Below are 24,746 nucleotides of genomic sequence, written 5' to 3'. Positions count from 1 at the left end.
AGATTACAAGGGACATAACAGAAAAACAAACCCAGTTTTTTGGCCAATGCTATCAGAGCAGACAGGTGTAATCCTATCTCTGAATAAATACCTGTCGAATGAACCTGTAATTTTGTGTAAGAACTGAGCACAATCTCTATCACATGATTCCAAGGCAGCAGCATCTTGCGCACACAGTGCACCTACATTTGTAGTGGCACGAGACCCTGGGCTCGTGCGTCGATAGGTCACATCAGCTGTGCACGTAGTGGACATCTCATACGCACAAGAAGCTCACGCTGTACACGTACAGTGCTTTACGGTAAGTCGTACAATCTCGATCTGGCTCATAAATACAGCCACAGTTCCATCACACAAACCCCACGTACATGTCCCCGCACGACGTCCGGTTGGTAAGCGCGACACTGTACCCACACGTACCTTGCTTGCCTCTGAAAAGGTTACGCGGATCCATCGAGTAGCTTTATTAGGAAAAAAGCGATATCAGAAAAAATTCTACGGTTTGTGACAGGACAGGGGTGCGCCAGGTAAGGGAAGACACGGTCGAGAAAATCAGTGTCAAAGTAGAAAACCCGTTGTTCTAAACTTTGCTAAATGTACAATAGGCTCTACGGTACAATTGTTTGAGATTACTGAATTTTAATAGACGTCTAACATATCTAGTGATAGTGTCAGTGAATGGTGAATAGCAGAGTGTACAACACCAACATTGAACATGGCAATCATTATTCAATGTCACCATTGTCACTTAGGCCTACATGTATGTTGAGATGAATGATACAATTGTCCGATCATATTCGGGCGATCCCACGAACTGGTAGGCCTCCTAACGCCTACATGTACATTGTATTATCATTGTCATTATGGCAGTGCAGTGGTAACGTAGCCTGTTGGACATTTTACAAGGTATGTATTAACGAATGGCAGTAGTATTAGTAACTAACGTTAGTATAACCAGGGAGGCCACCTCCCTGGTATAACATATTATTTATTGTTATCAGACCTTTTAGAATTAAGGCTTTATTTTGTACTATGTAATTTTAACTAAATTTACAGACACAATGTTTAGATCATGATTGACCTGACAACCTAAATTTACTCCACAACTTTAATTTGGTGGTTCCTCACACTCACATTAACATAAATTGACAAATAACCATGATAACGTTGACATAAAAAAATATTTGTGAAGAGAAAAATAAAATCAGAACTAGCCTGATCTTGTGCATATATTCCAAATTACTATTTTACGTGAGACTTGAGAGAAGGTGGGTACTTGAATTTGTCAGCAAACTAATCACTTTGTACGAATGTAGCTGTTACAGGTTCACTTTATTTGTGAATTCAGCCGTCCACCTAGCCCGACCAGATGCTGCGCGAAGCTATTTATACAGCGACTGGGCTGTGTAGAGTCTATAGTTACCGTCCACCAGCCTTTTGATGCCTTTCGTGCAAGTGTCCCGCTGCATCCAGCGCAGACAGCACGCAAGCCATGTAACAAAACGCTATAATACAGAAATCTCCCGTACGTGCAGAAGCTTGCTCTGAAAATCCCACAGCTTACATGGCCTGCTCATGTAAATGCTCATAGTCATTATTTTGCTCGCACCTGGTGTGTGAGATCATCTCATTCACTTACATGTAGCATACAGCCAGCGGTTACAGCTCGTTATTCCGAAGGTTCGCATATTCCGAAGGCTCTTCAGTCCGAAGATTCGTTATTCCGAAGGTTCGTTTTCTGAATTTCATTTTCGGATGAACAAATATTCGGAATAATGAACCTTTGGAATAACGCCACAAATGTTCGGATTAACGAACCCTTTTTCATTTTCTGATTAACGAACCTCTGGGTATACATGTAGGGAATTTGTGTGTTTCAGATTAACGAACCTTTGGAATAACGATCCTTCAGAATATTGAACCTTCGGAATAACGAACAGCACCCCAGCCAACATACAGACCCAATCACTGTCCACTATATGTTTACATTCAAAAGCGAGAATTGTTTTGATTTTGTGGTTTATGGAGCAACATAATGATTGGTGCAAATTGTCCTTTCATGTGTATACTGCATTTTGCTCTGAAAAAGAATGTGTTCAATTTTATGCTTGCAGGTCTTCAAATATGGGGAAACTAACATGCCAATGCCTAAACATCAATATCCACACCAAAGGGGACGACCTACGACCCCTTGACCCCACTCTCTTGGGTCTCTCCATCGACCAGCTGAGGGCACCATTCTTCGAGAGGGATATTGCAGAAGTGCAGCTTGATCTTGGAGGAGTAACAGAAGTAAGGCAAAGACAGGCGTTTTAAGAAAATATTAATAAAAAATATGCCTTGTTCTTAAGGTCTTGTAGTTTCCTGGATACCTTGTGAAAAAAAAACCCCAAAAACAAGAGGCCAACAGAATGAACAGATGGTTTCAAAGAGCCTCATTCCTGTGAAACTAAAGATAAAGGGAAGAGTTGACTTGCTTGAAGAGAGCGATGGAGAATGTAGCCATCACTCTTGGTCATTTTACCTGAAAGTAGAGGCTACTGCTCAAGAAAGTTTACATGGACGTATATCCTTTCTTGTACAACAGCAAGTCTTGCCAGTTCATGCCATCCTTTGTCTGAGGATGACAACTGCTATAAAAAAAGATAAAGCCTAACCTTCAAATGTATTTGTTCCATGTTCATTGTGTCACTGCCGGCAACCAGTGACAGCCTTGTGGTGGTGTCGCTGCCCCCGGAAAGCAGTAGATGACGGGTTCGAGTCCCACTGGTTCCCTTTTTTTCTGACATGTTTGTTAATTTACAGATTAGCAGTTGCAATCTTGAGAATTTTAATTTAATTTTTAATTTTTGATTTTAAGGGAGACAAATTGAAGAAACTCACACCGGAAAAAATAATTGCTGAATAATCACGAATCTACAATAACCCGATGCAAAGGATGTGAAGTTGTTGTTTTTTTTTTCTTTTCAATGGGGGGGGGATGGTGGTGGGGGGGGAGTGGTGGTGGGTGTGTGTAAATTCATGAGATGAAATTTAGGGGAGAATGAGTGCTAGCAAGTGTGAGACCTATTGGGGTCACAAGATTTTCACCTTGCCTTATTTGCATAGCATGTGGTTCTGATTGATACCACTGTTTGTGAAAAACAGCCGAAAGCCTGAGAATTCTTTATTTTCTTGCATTCTGGAGGGAAATTCCAGTTGTAATGAATTTTCCACCGTTTCGTATGCTCGACATGTATGATATTGTTAATAATGAGAGCAATTTGAAAATGGTGGATTTTCACGTTAAGATTAATTTTGTGGGGTGATTTGATATAAATTCCTCATTGGCCATTAATTCATGCCGCCATGAGGAGATTCCTGTTTGTGACCACTCACTTTATGTGTACACCGTGACCCTGTGGTTACCAGGAATGTATGAAGACGTCAGCGGAAGTTCAGGTGGTGGCAAGGAGACAGAAAATCTGTGCCTACGCTGTAGCCGTGTTTCGTCACTGACCACCTATGACGTTTTGCAAGTGTGGACCAGACTGCTGTGTTCAAGGGCTGTGATAAAGTTGCAATTTATTTCCTGCTATCCTTGGCCTGTGGAAAGCAGATAACCTCTTCCATTTTTATGTGCTTTTTTTGGTTGTTAATTCTAATGACTATGAAAGTGTCTGACTCACTTAGGCCTCATACGATGTACGCACATTAACCGTATGTTTTGAAAGAAATTTGATGTGCATGCACACACATTTCAGGTTTCACTGATCAATACAAAGTGAGTAATCTTCTGTAATGAACCAGCTCTTCAGTGGTAGGAGGAGGAGGAGAAGAAGAAGAATAAGGGAAAAAAGCAGCAGGAGACGGGGAAAAGATAAAGAGAAGTTGTTATATTTTTATTTCCAGAATTGTGCACTTGCAGATTTTTGCTTCTCTGAACAAACTTTCTGATAGTGCTACATGGAAGAGTTTGTGAAGATGTAGAGAGGATATTACTCATCAAATCAATGAAATTGTCCTGTGCCATGATGGTATGATAGGTTATATCCTTTACAGAAATCATATCCTTTGCATAACTTATGTATCTTTAATGACATTATTGTAAACTCTGTCGATGATTCAGTGATATTGTATTAAGCACATTCTTTTCTATTTTCTTGTTGTTGCTTTGTTTGCTTTGTAACCCCTAGGAGCAGAAGTGTCTGATTCGCACAGCCACCGTAGCTGACTGGTGTATTCGGACCTGTGTTAACTGTGCAATGCCGGCCTATGCTACTCACATAACCAAAGGTCTTCAGAGGGTGCTTGTAAATACAAATCTTGTGGTAAGATGATGATGATGTGGTAAGATGATGATGATGATGATGATGATGATGATGGTGATGATGGTGATGATGATGATGATGATAATGATGGTGATGGTGATGATGATGATGGTGATGGTGATGATGTAACACTTCAGAATAATCACAATGTGCTTCCACTCTGGTAAACTATTCAGGGACATGTATAGACTGTGCATATTAATGCTTTCATAACATTAGAAACCACATACTTTTTGTTTAAAACAGATTGCCACATCCTTTTGTGTCTGGAAAAGATCCAGTGGAACATACATTCTGGATGGGCCACTTGACAGGATTTGTGATCTATAGAATAATGGCCAGTAAAAGAGCTAAATTTGTACAACTTATGGGGCATTCCAGACAATTTATTTTATTTAAATCAGGTAGTACATCATAGATAGATAGTACCATGTACAGATTTGTGGAATTTATTGTGGTCCTTGAGAAGATATACCAATACTCTGAAAAGCTCAGATACAATGATACCAATACTCGGATACCAATACACTGAACAGGGATGATGACATTGGAGGCTCACACATTCCAGTAATGTAGCAATGTCGTTCTATTACAGTGTCAAGTTCACCTGTGTAGAATTTATGCATGTTTTCTTACAATGCATGTTCTGTTTCCTTGAGCACCCTCTTGTGCATTCTTATGTGAAACTGCTATATTATCATCCTTGTTCGTTTTGATTTGTTATGAATTATTAAAAGATTCTTATTCCTCATCCCAGTTTCCGTAAATGCTGAAACTGTATCCAGTATAACCAAACTTGTATGTTTCAAAGTAAAAGTTTACAAATCATCTGGTCTCCTTTACAAGTATGTGTGGATGAAGAATATTTTGTGGGTAATACCAGCATTTGAATGTATTTTGTTCAGGTGGCTCCTGTCCCATCATGCGACCACCTTACTGTAGGTTGAGACTTAGCAGATCAACTCATAGCAAAATCACATGGTGGAAGCTGAAATTTGGTTAAACTATACTCGAGTGTTGTGCCAGCGATGACATCGCCAAACTTAGATGGGCCCTAAATTGAATACGTATAAGTGTCTAACACAAGTTGTGTTTGACTTTTGTTGTGTTTTAAAAGTGTGACCATTGGCAACACTGGCTAGCCTAATCTGGTAACACCAGAAAATGGTTGAATCTTCTTTTCACACTCGAGTATCTTGAATATCTTAAGAGTTTTTATCGCAGAGCAATTTGATCCTATTCACAAAATTTGAGATATTTGCAATAAGAGCTGTTAAGAAACAATGAAACAGAAATTATGGGATTTTTAAATCCAGGGGGGTGTTTCATCAACGTTTGTCAGCGCTAAAAGTTGTCATCGCTGACAATCACCATAGTAACAGTCAGTGACCAGAGCATTTCATCCAATCAAAACGAAGGATTTTGCTGAAATTGTCAGCGCTGACAGTTGTCAGCGCTGACAAACGTTGATGAAATACCCCCAGATTTCAAGAATTTTCCTTACTATGTACAAGTAATGTATCACTTGACAGTTTTAATTTTACTGTATGTGATGATGGACTTACTTTAAAATGCTTAAAAATGGTGCTTAACCCATTTTGTAATCAAACACTTCATTTCCTTTTCCTCTTGCAGGGTGATGCTATGACACAGAAAGCCCTCCAGTCGTCGGACGACCTCTCTCCTCTCTACAGGATAGTTCTGCATGAAAAGCCCGCAAAATCAAGCAGCACCAGTCTTGGTGAGCATTGGAACATTAGCAGTGATAACGTAAATTATAGAGAAACTCCTTCATAACAAGCTTGCCTACAAGAAGGTACCACTTTTAAAAACGGTGAATTTGGTGGTCCTGATTTTCCATTACTGTATTTAACTGGTCTCTTTGTTTGAATGCATTTCCAACAAGGTACCTGTTGTAACGAGATAAAATTGGCGGTCCCAGCAATCTCGTTTTAACACAATTCCCTGGAGTGTCAATTGATTACTTCACTCTGTTCATGTAGTGGATTGTCATTTGCCTCTTTCAAGATAATGAAGCTCACAGTATACAGTCTCTTCAATATCAATCTGCTTGTGGAGATCTCGGAAAACTGTTTTCTGTGATTAGATGGTATTCAATTTCCATGCATGCTCTGTTTGCAAAAGACTGACTTGACAACCACAAAGATGTGCATTTAATGCATCGTATATTAAAGGGAAATAAGAAATTCTTGGAGATACTTTTTTTTCATAATTCTTGAGTTGTTGTTGTTGTTTTTGTGTGTGTTTGTCCAGTCCATCCAATGACTGGAAACCAAGAGGTCATCCGGAAGACAGTGACCGATCTTCAGGAGCATCTAAACAAATACCTGGGCCGGGAGAAGCTTGCCATGGAGGAGAGGATAAGGTAAGGGTATAGGGTGGGAGTAAATGCCTCACTTGAATCAGGTAGTTGGAGGGGGGGGGGGGGGTTAGGTGCTCTGTCACTGTGTCTGTCTGTCTGTCTGTGTGTGTGTCTGTGTGTGTGTCCCTCTCTCTCTCTCCTCTCTCCATATTAGAGATTGTTGTGTGTGTGTGTGTGTGTGGTGTGGGCACTTACCCATGGTGTAAAACGAGGACACACAACTTTACATTAAACCGAGGACACACAGAGAACCGAGGACATCCTTGGTAAGCAGACCATTCCAAACGGTCTGCTTTTGAATGCTTTTGCACGTAGGGGTACATGTTTGTAGGTCCTCGATTAGCATTATTGTAATAAGTCCTCGGTTGGATGGTAATATACGAATGAGTCCTCGGTTGACGAGATTCCTACTGACACACAGGTCCTCGGTTATGTGGTAAAATTCTTATGGGTAAAACAGGTCCTAAGTTTCCACCGTTTAGGCGTCACAGCCAATCAGCATCAAGGATTATAAAATTTACCGCTAATTTGAAGACTTACCGCTAGAAAGGAGCGGTAAGTCTAGCGGTAAGGGTTTTATGCAACAGGGCCCTGGTCTCAAATAGCATTTTTTGTGTGTTCTTTTTTAGTAACACAAATTATCAGCTGTTGTTTTGAACAGACATTTTTGGTAACACAAATTATCAGCTGTTGTTTTGAACATTGTAGACATTTTTTGGTAACACAAATTATCAGCTGTTGTTTTGAACATTGTAGACATTTTTGGTAACACAAATTATCAGCTGTTGTTTTGAACAGACATTTTTTGGTAACACAAATTATCAGCTGTTGTTATGAGCAGACATTTTCTAACTAAACAAAAATTATCAGCTGTGGACCAGTGTCAAAATATGCAGACAGTGTATTTTCTATCTCTTTGTTCCCTAAATGGTTGGTCTCATACTACAGTGTTTGTATTTACAGGACAGGTATTTTTCCTTGAAGGACTTTGTAAACAAGCCATTCCAACCACCCAGGTGCATACTTGGTGCATTTCAATCCTCTGTTTTCAGTTTGCTGCAAGCTTTTTGTTTCTTGCTATGTCAGGCAAGCCTTAGGCACTTTGTCTGCACTGTCAAAGACAGCCTTGGTTATAAAAATTTGCCAACTATTTGAGTGCATGTGCTGTTGGAAATTACAAATACAGAGGATGAAAAGTGACTATGTTCAGACGAGGGCAGTTTTGGTCGGAGTAACTTCGGAGGAAAGGTCGAAGTAGTGCCCGTCTGAACAAGGTCGTGGTAACTTCTTCCCGGTCGGAGGAACTTACCATGACCTCTTCCTCCGACCAAGATACTCCTGAGAAAATCCTGAGTTTTCTCAGGAGTATCTTGCTACCACGACTAGCCGGTTGGAGTAAATTGCCCGTGCGGACAAGCCCTCGGAGTATCTCTGAACTTACATGCCTTTAATACAACCTAGGTAAAACTTCCGGGGTCAAATTGCAATGTTGACATTTTGCAAGTACACAGGCGCGTATAGTGCAATTCTAACCTAGTCGATCGCGACGAAGAAGCTGCGCTCAGAAATTCCATCAACAAGAATGGAGAAGACAAATGCCGCTGGTAAAAACAATGGTATGGTTGACGTGCGCGGCAATACCACTTCCGGAAGTTACACCGACCCTCCACGGTGATCCCCGCGAAGGCCGTGGTAAAATGGTTGGAGTTTCTTCCCACGGCCGTTGTGTGGACATGGCGTCGTAGTAAGATAAGCGTAAATTTGAATTCTAATTGCTGCGCCATAAAATTTTACTCCGACTAGGAATACGTCTGAACATGGCTAATTCTTGCAGCACATTTTGCCCCTCTGCATCAATAATAGAATTCTCTTTCTAATAACACTAATAAGTGTTAGTAAACTGGTCTGTTGTGACTGTCATGAGCAGTTGTTATGAAATACTATCTAGAGTGAAACGTGACCTCGCTGACTTTTTGAGATGAAAATATATTAAATCTGCATCCCTGTTTGATGTTAAATGTATTCTTGGAGACTGTATGCCAGGTACATAAAATAATAATAATACATACATACAATTTCTATAGCGCCGTTCTCCACTTTGATTAAATGCTCAAGGCGCTTTACAATTGTACATCAGAGCAAACAGACTGAAGATACCAGTACATCATCGTAATAGAAGAAGATGAAGAAGCAGAAGAAAAATAGTGATTGAAACCAGCAGTGAGTACACATGCAAGGTTATGTCCAGATAAATTTTAAGACTTCTTGTTTTTCATTGGTGACAGAATGCTATCAAAGTCCTCCATTAAACCCGTTCCATACTGAATTCTGAAATACGCATCTATGCAGGCCACCAGGTTCCCATATGCAATGGGTTATTGGAGTTGGTAGTTTGAAGATTACCTCCGTGCAAGAGCTTTGTTTGCTGCTATTATGACAAATGAACCACTCATGCATAATAAACTTTTGTCATCTCAAACATTCCTACCCACTCTACAAAGGGACATTTGTGCAGGTTGACACTCCGCAATAATATATCACTCAATGCAATTGATGTAACATGGAGTAGTGTATCACTTGCTCCTGCATGCAACCAGTCGCAATCACCATGCTTGCATGAGTTAAGTAATGATACAGGTAGTCTATACTAACGTAATGTACGTGAGTGCATGCAGCACTTGATACTAATGATACAACATGTATAGTGGACCAGATACTGTACATCCCGTTGAAACTTGTCCTGACTATACTCGAGACAGGTGTCTATGGGAAATGTGTTATTTCCATTACAAAATCAGCTCATCGATGGATGTAGAAGCAAAAGGCATGAGATATATGTGTATCATTACAATGCACAAACGACCAAAAATCATGCACAGAAAATATTTGATAAATTCTGAAAATACCATTTATCATCTCTTGATTTTATTTGCACAGAAATGGTATGCCATGCTGTCAATGTTTTACCTGCATATATATATGTTTTAAGGGCAAAACTAGAGGAACAAATGGCTTCCCTACTATATAGCCTGGTGGTCCCCTTTGTAGAACCAAGGAGGTTTGAGAAATGGAGTTCCAACTGGCTGTAAACATTCAAACAGCTGTCAGTTTTCTTTTGACGTACAAAAGAATTCCACAGGTGCATTTGTGACTTTGATGAGCAGGGTTCGATGCCGCCGTCTTTCCGAGCACAGAGATGATTAATTTGGAACGCTAACATAATGTTGGCTATATTGTTTGTTTTTGTATTAAAGGAAATCAAATTTCAACTAATGATAAGGCATATGAAAGAGAAAGTAACTCCTGTCCAGGGTTATGTCAAAAAGTGTAAATCTGAGGCGTACGTTGTGAAATTATTTGAACTGCATCCTTACTGAAAAGTCAATTTTATCATCTTTCCGATCACTTCCGACAAATGAAACTGATATGGTATAATCTTCAAGTGTAGTTCTTTATTCATTTATATGTTAGGTTAGTGTAAAAACATGTAAAGTCGGGTAATTTTAATTCTTATTCATCACTTTTTGTGGAATTTTTATTCGCACATCCCTGTCACCTGCATGTGTCTGTACCTTTCTGTACCGCTCATGTTTCATAAGAAGGGACAGCGAAAAGTAATTACCATCATAAAGACGTATCTTCCATTGAGAGTGACGAGTCATGATGCAATGCCACATGAATCAATTGTCTTCCTATTTGTGAGGCAGCTCCAGTTTAGCAGATACTTCAAATATTTCTTAGTGGCGGCATCAAACATGGGATCAAAGGGAATAACACCGTTGTTTACTCCATCTCTTGAACCTCCTTGGTAGAACAAGCAGAAACCCAAACCATCAAAAATTTTGACTGTGTGGATGTCAAGTAGAAAGCAAGTACTAGAGAAGAAGAAGAAGAAAAAACAACAACAGAAAGATCAATACCCATCAAAACATTCTTCTATCCAAGTATAAACAGGAATATTTATGAGTTGAATGAACTTCATGTAGACATATTCTGATGTTGACTCCAAGAAACAGGATTCTGAAGAATTTGGATGACAGGTGCGACTGACAAATAAACATGTTGAGCAAAAAACAAAACAAAACAAAACAAAATGAAACAAAAGAAAAGAAAACAAATGCTTTCCCTGGTAACACAGCTTGAAGGCTTCACACCTGTAGTGTGCATTTGTAATGTTTTTGTTTTTGTGAGAATGAAGTTTCAACAGAGGAATCATGGTCACAAGAAAAAAAGACAAACAAAAAACAGAGTGTTTGGAAAATACCATTGTGATGCCGTTTGAGAGAAATTCTTGTTTCTCCTTGTCTGGTCTTTGTGTGTATGTGTGTGTGTGTGTGTGTGTGTGTGTGTGTGTGTGTGTGTGTTATAGGAAAACTACCAGGTAGTGAAGTCTTATTTGAATGCCTTAGTTAATATTTGTAGCATTGTCCCTATCACATATTTTGGTATTTTCAGTTTGGGAGACAGAAAACAATCGTAGAACCAGTATTTTGAAAATAGGGGCCTTGTATCTCTATAAATGGAATGTGAATGTTACATATCGGTAGAATTATCTCAAGTTATGAGTGGTTATGTGAACAGGAATTCATGTCAGACACAACCTCGGCCGTTATTTGGCTAAAGAGTGCATCCTGAGCCTTGCAGTGGGATAAATAAAATCAAAGAAAATGACTTCAAAGTTTCGGCATTTGCATTTGCTCTTGAAGCCACAGGGATAGATGTGTGATGATGGAGTCTGCCTTAGGGTTTGCTTCACAATCAAAAGATTATGCTCTAAATGTTTCTTAGTTTTTCAAACTATTTGTCACCAGGATTACAGTCCGTTTTATCAGGATACACCCCTCTGCCGACAAACCTGACTTGTGCTGCATTAGTCTCTGTTATGGCAAAAGTGTGTATTATATAAGGATACACCGTCATACAAATCCTCATTTCTTACCAGCTCTCCTTACGGCCAAATGTTGTATCTAGAGGAGCACTCTTTTGCCATCAAATTTGCCAGTATGCCACAAGGAGATGCAAATTAAAGTCTCAAGATTGCTCCTATTTTCTGTAAAGAAGCAAAATGTTCAGCACATCTCCCCCCCCCCCCTCGGCACATCTCCTCCCCCCTCCTCCCCCCTCCTCCCCCCCCCCCCCCCCCCTGGAAAAAATTCATTAAGACCTACATTTTACCCAGATACGCCCTTTTACCATAGTACGACTGACTCAGAGACTACACAGAAAAGAAACAAGCAAGAACATTCAAGAATGCAGGGAAACTGATACCACAACCCTGGGAATGTAGTCCTGTTGGTGACATTCTGATGTGAGAAGTTCAGGAGAGTTAGAAGTGTTTGTTTTCTGTCTTGATTACAGTATATTCTTGCATGCTTTCTTTTGGAAATAATTCCAAATATTTCAGATTAGATTTTAAATACTTTTGTACAACACCTACAAAGATTCTTGCCATCCAATTGGTCGACTGCTCATTGTGTGACATTTGCTAAAAAGTACCATTGCACGCAGTTGCTGTTGAGCGTGCAATTTTTGTTTAGAAGCTTTAGATCTTGTTCACTGACGTCACTGCTTTACATGTACTCCCAGGATATCAACTCGTAGACTTGCACCATGGCACTCCTCCGACAATATATACAAACATACAATGTACTTTTTGCAATGGGCAATGACTACAAGTGCTCGCTCCATCACTTTTTTACTGTCAATATTTTCAAACAATTTTAATTGATTGCTTCGGTGTATGACTTTACCATAATACAGCCATTTGCCTTGCTTTAAAAATGGTTGTCATTTCTGTACTATATTCAGGAATTGGCACAGACTACCCAGGTTGATGCCTGAGGTATTGTATTAAACAAATAGTGAATGGTCTTTACTGGCATGATGGAACAAGATTTTGCATTCTGGGAAAGATGATATGCTCTTTTAATTTTGCTTTGCCTCATTGTGTAGAACATTTCATCTTTCATTTCGTGTAAAATTTTGTATCATCACACTGGTAGCCAGTCATTATTTGTATGTATATTCTGGAAAATAGAAAAAACAAGTATATATGTGTAACCTTTTATTCTACAACCTTAAGTCATTAGATCATCTTTATTTTTTGTTTGAAGGCATAACTTCAATAGTGTAAATGTCTTCAGACACGATGGTAATCAAATCTTGCATTGCTTCATGCAAATTTTCACGCCTGTATTTCTGTGGAAGCCCATCTTTAAATAGGCAATTACTTTTGTCCTGCAATCTCCATAGATAAAATCTACTTTCAAAGTATATAAATATTGTAGTCAGGAAAGGGATTGCATTTTGGTAATCATCTAGAAATGGCATTGTGCCTTCCTGAGAAGTCAACATTCAGAGATACTGCTGCACTTAAAGTATTAAAGATAAGCCTGTGTATTCCAGATTTTGCAGTTGGCTGATGTGACTCTTTTGCATGTTTTCCCTTCTTGATGCCTGCAGGAAGTACAGTGAGGAACAGAAGGCACTCTATGCCATTTTGCAGAAGAGAGCTTACCAGGACAAGAACGTCATGGTCGGGTAAGAGCATTCGGCTGCCAGCTAATGCTGTGTTTTCAATTTTGTGACCCTAGATGGGGGAGGTTTGATGAAATGTACCTCTCCACCCCTCGCCAATCAAAGTAAATGTCTCATCTATTCCCTATTGCTTTTGAATGGTGACCCATCAAGGCACCGACTTTGCAAAATAGGAATTTCATTTTTGAATTAATTTTTCCTCTAGTGATTGGTTGGAAGAGGTTCATGTGATACTGTACTTTCAACTATCCAAGAATGTTGGCATGCTTTTGACACTCCATGGAATACTACTTTATAGGAAATGATGTTACTTTTTATGACAACATTTTCCAAAATAGTACACTATGTGTGAAATGATGTCTCAAGGCACTTGTGATATCATCACATGCTGCTTTGCACGGACGCTGTAAGATCCCTCCACAACATTAGATTGCATCCGCTACACAACGTCTCGCCTAATTTTTTAGCTGCTTTTATTTCAATTTTTGATCCAAAATACACAAAATATTTTGCCTGGTTTCTGGTTAAAATTATGGAGTATTGTTGTGCATTCTTGTCTCCCTGACTGACACAGTGTCATCTTGAATGCGGAGGAGCAGAACTTGGAGGATTCTCTGTCGGACGCCATGCTGGACAGCACCTTCACCCCGACTGCCGTGCCAGTGTCAAGATCAGGAACGACGCACCCTAAAAGTAAGGCTTACAGCTGTACCTACTGATAATGATTGGCCCATGATACCAGCCCCATTTTGTTCTTGCTTGGAAGAATGTTGTCCGTGACAGAATGAGGTAGAATGTTCCATGGAATGTAGACGCGGTTGCTGATCTCTGTCATCTTTGTTTGAACCCACATATTTTAGAAGGTGTTGTATTGCAGATACTGATAATTTTGCACTCCAGCACACACCATATCTACAAAGTTTTCCTTTTATATGTTTTGTTTTTGTTTTTGATAGTCTGTAAGTGCGTTCAAAAGCCTGTTGTCATAGACTTATTGTTTAAAGATAATCGAGCAGTACAGACAGTGTTTAAACATTTGTACTCTGGTTGGTAATATCGATGTGATAGCTGTCCAAGGGTAGTGGTTTCATTTTCCTCTACTCACATTAGTGTCATTCCTGTCCTGTTTGGTCTGTGTTCTGGGAAACAGAGTTGGATGACTTCAGTTATTCTCTTTTCTAAATCCTTGTCATTGATCTTACTGCTATCTAGTCCTGCCATTTTGCAGAGAATCAGTGGGGATGGGGATACGGCATCTTTGCATTGTACATTTACTGCATACGCCATATATTTAGCGAGTAAGTTTTCATGAATCAGAACTTTCTGACAATTTCACGAGTGGTTAAATTCGCGATAATGGAGCGCAGCGATTGAATGGAGAAATGTACGAGTGCATGTCACATTCATGTCGGAATCAGAGTTAATATTTTCGCGTGTATTTCAATTAGCGAATAGCATCTGACTCGCGAAATTCACAAAAATGAAAACCTTGCAAAATATTTGGCATATACAGTATACTTCTATTTCTCTTTTCCAGCCTTCTCTTCTATGATTAATAATCCTTATTTGAAGTGAAGCAATGCCATTTCATGTACTCTTCCTGCTGAAGTTCTTACACGACCCCATATTTTTTTTCTTCTCCCTTGTCTCTTTTTTCCTTTTCTTTAATCAATGAGCAGAAGATTCTCTCTCATCATCATTACCCCCATCCAAGATGTCGGGAGGCGGCCACACCTCCCTGGTTCCCAAGCCCTCACCCATCCCTCATCATGTCCACAGAGTTCAGGTGAGTTTGCCAGACACCAAAGGCAGCGTTTGAGCGCTCAAAAGTGAACTGAACCAAAGCAAACGATACTGTACCATACCCTATCATGACAATTTGGGAGCGTTCGAGCGCTCTGTGGAGAGAGAGTGTACCTCGTGAGTTAATTTCGGACTCGAGTCAGAGGGAGCACACGTTTTGTAGCAACCAAGACATTCAACCTGTATGTCTACGCTACATATAGGTGTACTAAACAAAAGAATAAATTCTTTGTATTATGACGAAGTGCGTGTTTCTCGCATTCTCATGCTAACTTCTGGTACAGTATAGTACGCTTTTGAAGCACATCGGGAAGTGGTCCATTTTTGGGTTGGTATGGTATGGCATGGTACACTGTGGGAGCATATGAGTGCTCATCTGGTGCGTGCATGGTATGGTAGGGTATGCTTTAGGGGAGCACTGGAATGCCCTCAAAGTTGGGGTCCCCAGAGTCCCCAAATTAGGGCCTCTTAATGTCTCCCTAAAGGCCGCCCAAACTTCCTCCAAATTTGCTATATTCTGCGTAAGGCCCCCCCCCCCAAAAAAAAAAAATTGTTGCATTGGCGTAACATGAGATTTTCAAATAGGGTCGGTCGGGCGGATTTTTTTTTTTTGCTACCTGCATTTTACGTGTAAAACTCGTGCTCAGCTCAGTAAACAGTTACAACTGCTGCACCGAATGTGCTGTGTTCATCTATTCTACAAATCATTTATGAGGCCGATATTACTGGAATTATACCCCTTCACAGAATTTAAAGATGTTGAAATCCCTATCCTGAATGTTTTCACTTCATATCTTACTATTTTGACTTAGATAAGATAGATGCAAATTGACCCATATGTACGATCTTTTCATCGCACACGGCGATCTCTATTACAGTCCCACATATACAGATTCGTGTAAGTTCTCCACACAAGAAACCTATGGCAAAACTGTGCACAATACATCGCAGTCTGAATGCTACGTATACACTGAATAAATCTTGTTAGAGTACGTGTCCGTGTTGGAAACAGATGATGTACTGATCAAGGAAGGCTTATGCGAGGCGCTAGATCTCTCCCTCGTACATCCGATATCCCCAGAGCCGTTTCCACTTCCGGGTTTGTGCGATCACGATCGCAATCAACAAGATATTTGATATCGATAGCAAAAAAAAATAATAAAAAAACATGGGGTCGGCGGAATTTTTAGGGTCGGGCGGGTTACTCCAATGCAACATTTTTTTTTTTGGGCCTAAGTAATAGTCTCCAGGAATAAATGGAAGGTGAACTTGCGATACTCAGGAGAGCATTAGACCTACTGGGTCTCTTGATTCAATTTGCGCTAAGATATCAAACACATCATGTCTCCGCATACATCTTGCCCACTATCTGCATTGAGAACGATGCTTGAGATCGTTGTCCATCCGTGACGTCGCAAACTGTAGTAGTCTTCTCATCCAGTGATGGCCGTACCAAAACTTTAAGAATGCATAACTTTTAAATGGATTGTGTGACCTTCCTCGAAGTTTTACTGATGTGTTTGAGTAATATTGCTGCATTCACTCAATCCATGTGTATTGTTGGAGTTCATTCCCCTTTTTCCAATACTGTAGAATATGATATATTTGCAGTATGAATTTGTCGCGAATTGGAGCCGATGGCCTTTTTCACGGAATGAAATTTTCGCGAATTACCACTGGCATTCAGTGCAAATAGTGTAGACAGGAACTTTCGTGTGCATTTTAATTTCATGAATCTTGGCTCTCACAAAATCCATGAAATTAAAATGCACATGAACATTTCTTGTTTTCCAATAAGTCTTCTCAAGCCACAGGAATTACACCCTATTGCACTGTCTGTGTATCGTATGGTGCATGATTGTAACCGGTACGTTATGAGTTAGTGGTATACAGGGCATTTAGGTGTTTCGATGACATCTAGGAGTAAATCAGGAAACTAATGCAGAACAGTGGTAAGATTATGTGAGGGCACAAACTCTTGATATCGATGAGATAGTGTGCTCCACCAAAGGTCGAGGAGCAAAGGTCAAGGACCAAAGGTCAAGGTGGGGCATGTGACAGACTTCGTGACCAGTGGTCAATGTCGGACATGGACCTCTGAGATGATTTTAGATTATATGAGGACTGAAATGAAAGGGGGATGTGCCGAGGGAGGTCAACGTTGGCAGATTTTTCATTCCATGGACATTGCAGACGTATGCTGGCCATGATGTTATCACCAGAGTGATTGTTGGTACTTTAAAAGTGGATATTTTTGCATGAGTAATTTTTCGCACCTGGCTTGGTAAGATGAGTTTTGCATGTTTCTAGTTCTGCAGAACTAAGGCATTAACTACTGGAACAGTTTCTAGTTGGGCGCTAAAATGTCCACATCGCAATCATTTCCACTTTTGCAGTATTCACTAGGGGAGTATGCCAGCAGAGGTCCCTGCATATTCTGTTTTGTAGTGACCGCTGATTGTATATGCGTGTGTTTCTATCTTATTTCACTCTCAGGCCAGCAGTCCACCACGATCCGTCCCCACGCACTCGGCTGACCATCGAGAAGTCTCCAGGACTAGCTCAGATGCCGACAGTAAGTAGCTCTAAAAGAAAGAGGGGATAGAAAAGGAAAAGGAAGACTAGAAGTACATAAAGTCTATCATCAGTGCTGGGGTGACAAGACCTTGTATCTGCAATTTTTGTGAAAATGACTTTTTTTGACTTACGGTCAAATAATCGGTTAAGTGATGTCCTGTCCTCATCCAAACTGTCTTACCCCAAAAATGAAGTCACCACAGCATGTCAAAGGAAAGGCTCTCCCATCTGATACAGTGCTTTGGCCACCATGTTTTTTGGCTCTCCTGAACATTTGACATATGTAGATATGAGGTCTTGTCACTCCAGTGACGTAATGCTATGATATCATGGCAGACTGCTAAGGTTGATTTGTTTTTTTAATATTCGTCATTTTCATGTGCTAGTATTTTGTACTTCTTTCCTTCATCAGAATGCATTTGCAGCTCAATTCCGTACTGTTAAATTGAAAATTTTTGGGCTATTGTGCTGGACAAATTTCAGTAAAGGTAGCTCGCTATGAATTTCTTGGATAGGGGTATGAATTTCTGTTGATGTCTTCAAGAATTAAAGGTCCTGTTTACCTTTGGGAGCAGTGCTTTAAAAAATGCTCAAGGTATCACATTTGATGCATATGTGTAGGTCAGTTGTATCAAAAAACATTGTACCATATAACATTTTTGCAATAAGGCCTAAAATATATGGAGACATCACTATTTTTCTCATTTAACCATAACTGTAGATGGTTTAGTCTGGAAACATTTTTATTATAACTATTGTTCACATTTTGACCTTTTGACAATACTTAACATCGATTATACTGGTTCAAATTTTTGCATTGGTTGTTTCTATCCCTAACTCACACTTAAGAACTATTTTGAAGCTCTAATGCTGGGTTTTTGTTTCATCTGCAAATGGTAAATTATGCCTTTAATGGTGTGTTCTTTTGTTTATGCTAGCTGAGCAAAGCAGACACGAATCAAAGAAACTATTCAACATTTACTGTACATGTTTAGTGATACATGTCCGCCCTTATTTTGAATTCACTCTCTCTAAAGTAAGTATTTTGGACCAGTGGAAGTATATTTCCGTCAAAACAAGAGAACTTCCATCGAGTGAAGATTTCTAGTATATATTACACCCAAAAAAGGGAAAGCTTGGAACTTTTCAGGAAATTAGACTGACAATGTTTGACTTCCTTTGTTTTTTGTGAGTCGGGTTTTGTGACTTTTGCCCTGGTTTTTCCCTCTCTGTTGCAGTGTATGATTACATGTATGTTCCATTGGTATGTGTCTTGATTGCAGGTTAGAAAACAATGTCATCTCTTAGTTTTTCTCATTTTCTTGAGGTGCGGAAGTTTTTTTTTTTTCCATTCTGATGAGGTACTGATCGTAGATACTCATGGGGCTGTTTTTGTGTATTTTCAGTTTGTTTTTTGATTGCCCAATAGATATCTGTATAGTTTGGGAACATTAAAACCTGTAATATGAATAGTTTCCCACCCCATCAGAAAAAAGTGAAGAAAGAGAGAAAACAAGGAAAAAAAAAGGAACAATGAAAGAAATTAAAAAAAGAGTGACAGAAAGACAGAAAGAAAACATGTTAACAGCAAAAAAAAACAACAACAACAACAACAAAAACTAAACAAACAAATAAACAAGTTAGACCCCGTTTACAGTGAGTGAAAGGGCAGGCAGTACCAAAATCGGCCGCGCATTTGGCCAAGATCTGGAGATAGTCTCTGCCTTGGCTTGGCTCGGGCTAGGCCTGGCCTTTTCTCACTGTAAATGCAAACTGGGCCAAATGCGGTACCAAATTGCGACCGGCACACTCCTAGTAATAATCGTTTGTTTGCAGGCAGAGCGCCACTACGACAAAATATGGAAAGGTTTGAATTAAAAGCCCGAACCGAGCCCTCCACTGCAAACGGACAGAATTGTGGGGCCGAGTACCGCAATTGAGGCCGCGCTCGGCCCATGCTCGGCCCAGCCCTGCACTGTAAACGGGGTCTTAGATTCCAAATTAACACAATCTATTCTTTGTCACTTTCACAGCCATGTTTGACCTTGAGGATTTCACTCAGAATGAGGAACCGTTCTTTGAGTCAGATGAAAGCAGTACAGATGGTAAGAGATACAAACATTCATTGTTTATATTGAAATCTTGTCATCCATGCGACATTATGGCAGATATTAAGTGGTGTAATATTTTGCTACTGTGGCGCAATAAGACGTAGAATTAAAGGACCCGTATCCTGTATGCTCAGCACTGGAGATTGCTACAAATACATGCAGGTTGCAACTGGAGCACTTTATGTGTACTGAATGTTTTCCTTCCTTAGACAGCTTTGTGATATGTGGGCAGATTTATACTCGAGACACTTAACCCTTTGAGGACGAAATGATTTTGCTACAACATGCATTTCCCATAGACACCTGCCCGAGTATACTTGAGACTCGTCCTTAACGGGTTAATGCAATATGGCTTGGATAGCATATAAAAATCCAGGAAAATTGCTTAGAATTTTGACTAGTTCTCCTACCATTGTCATCTAATTAGGATTTCAGAGAATTTAACATCTTTTAATTAGGAGTACTATTTTAGCGTACTGGCAGAATTCAATGTGTGTTAAAGATTTCCCAATCAGTTACTTTTGTATTAGTGGCTTGAAATAGTAGAAAGAAGCATAGTTATTCCAGACAAGATGTAAGTGAACTCTACACTGTACCTGTAGAGTGTTCCACTGACCTCGATTCAATCTGTAGAATCTGTATTACAGAAAACATTTTTAACCATGCCACTGAAGGCCACGTTTTGTATTAAAGCTGTTCCTACATTGTCACATGAGGGCAGTACACACCTACATCTATTGCCCTGCCTGCTATGTGTATCAAAGCCTTGCCCAGGCATGTATCTTTATACCTTGCTATAAAGCTTTTTCATCAATATTCAGTAGTCCCTCAAAACTTACAGATTAGCCAGCCCGCTCAGGTGTAGCAATGTGCCCCAGTCCAACAGGGAGGCCATGGCAATACAATAGGGATTAGGGGGGATTAGGTAATCTCTACTCACTGACAGATTGTGTCCAGTTAGCCGTGCTTATTGATGAACAGAGCACAAGCAGAGGTTCAGTGCAGTTTAACTGCTTTGTTCACCAATTGGCATGCATGCTTGAATGCTTTCTTCACCTGACTAGCAATGATGCCTGGAAACTACTTGTCAATGAATAGAGGTTAACTAATCCCTATTGCATCACACTGGGCTTCTTGCTTGACTAGGGCATATTGCTACACCTGAGTGGTCTTGCTAACTTTACAACGAGGTCAAGTTTGGATTGCTTACTGAATACTGGTAATAAAGCTTGGCAAGTTCAGCTAAGTGTGTGGGATGACATGATGACCAAATCATTTGCCTATTAGATACTGTGCTATTTTTGATACTTTTTTTTTCTTTTCAATTACCGAGGATATAATGGTAGTATTGATGATAATATTGTATTGCTGAAGTGTAGTACAATAATGGTACTGTTGAAATAAAGCTGAACAAGAAACTAAGTACTGTAATTATATGTTTTTTTAGCATTGTTGCTGGAGGTATAATAGTGATGTCACTCCCTCCAGATAACTCCCTGAATGACGACAGCCAAGCCCCGCCCATGCCCAGGATGCAGCACCACTACGCCACCTCCGTCCCCATCTCCATGCCGATGTGGAAGAAGGAGAAGCAAAGCTTCGAGGAAGAGGAGAAAGATGAAAGGGTAAGAAAGAGCAATCATGCCATGCTCTCATTGGTAGAGTTTGGTTGGGCGTAATGTGCTTTTTATGTGCTTTTCCTTTTAGACATGGTTTCCCTTACATATTGCAAGGATGCTTTGCTGGTAAATTCAATTTTTCAATCATGTTTGACTTTCTTGAAGGGAGATGCCTTCAAGTTAAATGTGTCTCTTTTGCAACCCTGGAAATTAGACTCCTATCATAAGCTGGTATATTGCAGAGGTAGGTCATTCAGACTGTTCCTCAAATAGATAAAATTGGAAACTTCTTGGAGGAGGAAACAATACTATAGATATCCAGTGAAATTATGTGGACCCCAGAAAAAAAATATTGACTGTTATTTTCAGCACATATGGGTAGTAACTTGGGGATAGTTTTTCATTTCCCTTTTAAAAACTCTCCTGTATATTCCTGTAAGATTACATTTACAATTCTTCAACCATGCGAAATTTCATGACGTTTTGCCAAAGGGATACGCGACCCTTAGAAATTATCATCTTCATGATAAGAGATGCTCTGAAGTGCATTATTTTGTTGTCTCGTCTCCCTGCTCAGGTTCCGATGCCCGAGCCAGATCGTATGGTTGCCAGCATGAGGGCGCTCTCTTTCAGTGTACAGGACGGGACGGAGATGTTCGGCGACCTTCCCCGGCCGCGGCTCAACACAGTCGGCGACGTTCGAAACGCAAAGAAGAAGTATGTGCACTCTGCGCTAAAGTAAGGGGTGGGGGAATGATGTATATACGTATATAAAGGGCTCTTCCACAGACAGTGCAGAGTGGCTGCTTCCTGACGAGGCTTTGGGAGCATGCGTATCGTCATGACGACTGGAGCAACGGGAAGATGGGGTTTGAGTTTCATCATCGTCCTTCCCTGGATCCTATTGCGGAGAGAGGACCATACATGTCCTTAGCGTTATGCATCCGTGAAGGTGCTTGAGAGCATTTGATGTGGATGAGAATATTGTAATGCTGTATGATATGGTGTCGGTAGAATTATACATGGATTTGAAAATATAAGCAAGTCGGTGAATGTCAGCTCCAAAGGAGAAGGGCGCCATTAAAGTCGGTATGTAATGCTCTTCTAGTGAACAACTGACGGGCGAAGCATTGATTTGATTGTATATTCTATTGCACGAGTGTATCCAAGTACCAATCGAACATGCGTGTGCGCGCTTTATTGCATGTGAATGTGCACGGCTCTTGTGGAGAAATTGCTATTTGCAGGTTGTGCTGCTTACAAGCTATTTTGATAGTCTGATTATTTTGCCAAAATGAGTTTGTGCGCTTAGTTGAATCCTGCATACTTATAGGCGTGCAGGGGTCGGGATTAGAATTGAGTGCTAAATGGTAGAAGTGCTGGCACACGTAGATGACAGGGCATTTGTGATTTAGAGAGTTTATTGGTGATGTATTTCCTGTTGTTCAGTTGTTCTTGCGTTTTGAAATAAATCTCTCGCAGTGCTGCCCTGCTCCTCTTCTTCTGCTCATAGTTTCACGTTTGACGTGAAATGTGACATTCAATTAGACGTCTAATCTTCTGAGGAGAGATATGGGAATAAATCATCGATAGACTGAAAATGTAATAGATATATATTATAGACAAATAGATATAATAGTGCATTTATGCTTACTTTGCTGTGGATCAGCAAAATGAAAGCAATTGAAGGCATTGATGTAACACATATTTTAGGGACATTGTGTGATCTGCAGGTGGCAAAAGTGTGCCGTTGATTTAACTTGCTCACATAGATCTGAAAGCTGGATAGAAGAATTAAAATGAAAAAATGCAGGGTAGACCAAAGGAAGTTTACAGATGAATCAGGAAGTGACTTGGACCAAGGCTATCAAATAATCTTGAATGTGTGAGCCTTTATTGTCTGCAATATTTTAAAAAGTCGTAATGAACATGAGAGATTTGGCTGAAAGGAAGTTCGATCTCTAGTCTTTTGCTTGTTTAATTTTGAGCTTATTTTGTTGTTGTTGAGTTAGTCTCAAGTGCATGAAGTTTTTCCCCTTTTTTTTAGCAGTTGTAGGTTTTTGATCTTGAGTTTCCACACCCCCTTTTAGTAAAACCGCCTTGAATATGCATGCATTTTAGGCTGCATTGTATCATGTTTGTTTGTTTTTGCTGTTGGTGAGTGTATCTACTACTTCAAAATTACCAGACTCATCAAAATTGGATGTTCCATCTCACTGTTAAAGGGTTTCAACAGTCCAAACCTAGAAGTGGAATGGTTTTGAGAATGGGGCTTTAAAATTAGAGGTTAAAATTGTGGCATACTGACTCATCAGCCAAAGTGAGTGTATAACAGAAGGGGATTTGAAAAGCCATAGCAACCACTATGAGTGGATTATCTGATTATAAACATGAAACTTGTTTGTGGTTATCCCAAATCATCAAATTTACAATTGACTGTGTTCCTTTTCAAAGTTTTTGGGCATTCATGCCAAACATTTGCCAGCATCATTGGTGGTTTGTGGAAGAAACCAACTTCTTTAAAAAAAAAATAGTAATAAAATGGTCTGCAAAGCTGTTTAGAAGACTTCGTGCTTTTCACTTCATGCTTCAAAACATCAGATTTAGATAGTAGAAAGGTTATAATCTTGGAAAATGAATAAAGTCCATATCGATTCTTTAGGCTCGAAACATCCTCCCCCCCGCCTTTTTTCCTCCCAGGCCTATAAGAAAATTTAAGTACTTTAGTCAGATATTTGCACCCGATTATATCTATATATATATCAAGTAGCATGATGTGTGTGGGCACACTTTGCTCTCTTCATTGTAATTCTTAAGTAATAAAAAAGTGACAACAGTTATGTGCACAACATATATTTTTAATTTCATTCAGTGCATTATGTATGATGTATAGTCAATATATGACTGCGTGATGAAATGTATACCCCCTTCGGCTGCTGACCTACACAACACTAACTAGGAAATTTTGCCAAGCTTTCTTGAGTGTTTACATGTACGTTCATTGCTGTAAATCCTTCCATGAGTATTTCAAATTGCATTCAAATTTTTCATTCATATGAGGCATAAATATTACATAATACTGCAAAACAAGGAATGTTCACGTGCATTTTAATTTCGTGAGCGGCAACGTTTGCGAAATTAAAATGCACGCAAAAGTTCTTGCGTACATGATATGCATTGGACGCTGGTGGCAATTCGCGAAAATTTCATCTCGCGAGAATCGTGGTCGGCTCCAAATCGCAAAATTTTCATGCCGCGAATATAGCGTGTTTTACAGTATATTGCACATAGCTAGATGTGTGTATCGTGCATATATATCTTGTGAGTAGACAAGACCTGTATGGATATGTTGAGTTTCAATGCATTATGAAGTGTTTCAGAATAAAAAAGAATATATTTAATAGAT

General features: G+C 39.8%; 1 protein-coding gene across 1 annotated transcript; it reads left to right on the top strand.

Moving 5' to 3' along the window:
• The first annotated feature begins 475 nt into the window (after positions 1-475).
• LOC140235619 (uncharacterized) lies at positions 476-23,016 on the top strand. Its single transcript, XM_072315626.1, has 12 exons — positions 476-527; positions 2,115-2,292; positions 4,176-4,310; positions 5,946-6,051; positions 6,585-6,696; positions 13,156-13,233; positions 13,805-13,923; positions 14,910-15,016; positions 17,530-17,608; positions 19,644-19,715; positions 21,210-21,346; positions 21,918-23,016. Exons 2-12 carry the CDS (start codon positions 2,125-2,127, stop codon positions 22,080-22,082), a joined length of 1,278 nt encoding a protein of 425 aa, XP_072171727.1. The 5' UTR covers positions 476-527; positions 2,115-2,124; the 3' UTR covers positions 22,083-23,016.
• Positions 23,017-24,746: the final 1,730 nt, after the last annotated feature.

Source organism: Diadema setosum, chromosome 12 (assembly GCF_964275005.1).
Source record: "Diadema setosum chromosome 12, eeDiaSeto1, whole genome shotgun sequence".
Taxonomy (NCBI): Eukaryota; Metazoa; Echinodermata; class Echinoidea; order Diadematoida; family Diadematidae; genus Diadema; species Diadema setosum.
The sequence above is the reverse complement of the archived record's forward strand: the minus strand, read 5'-3'. Positions and strand labels throughout refer to the sequence as shown.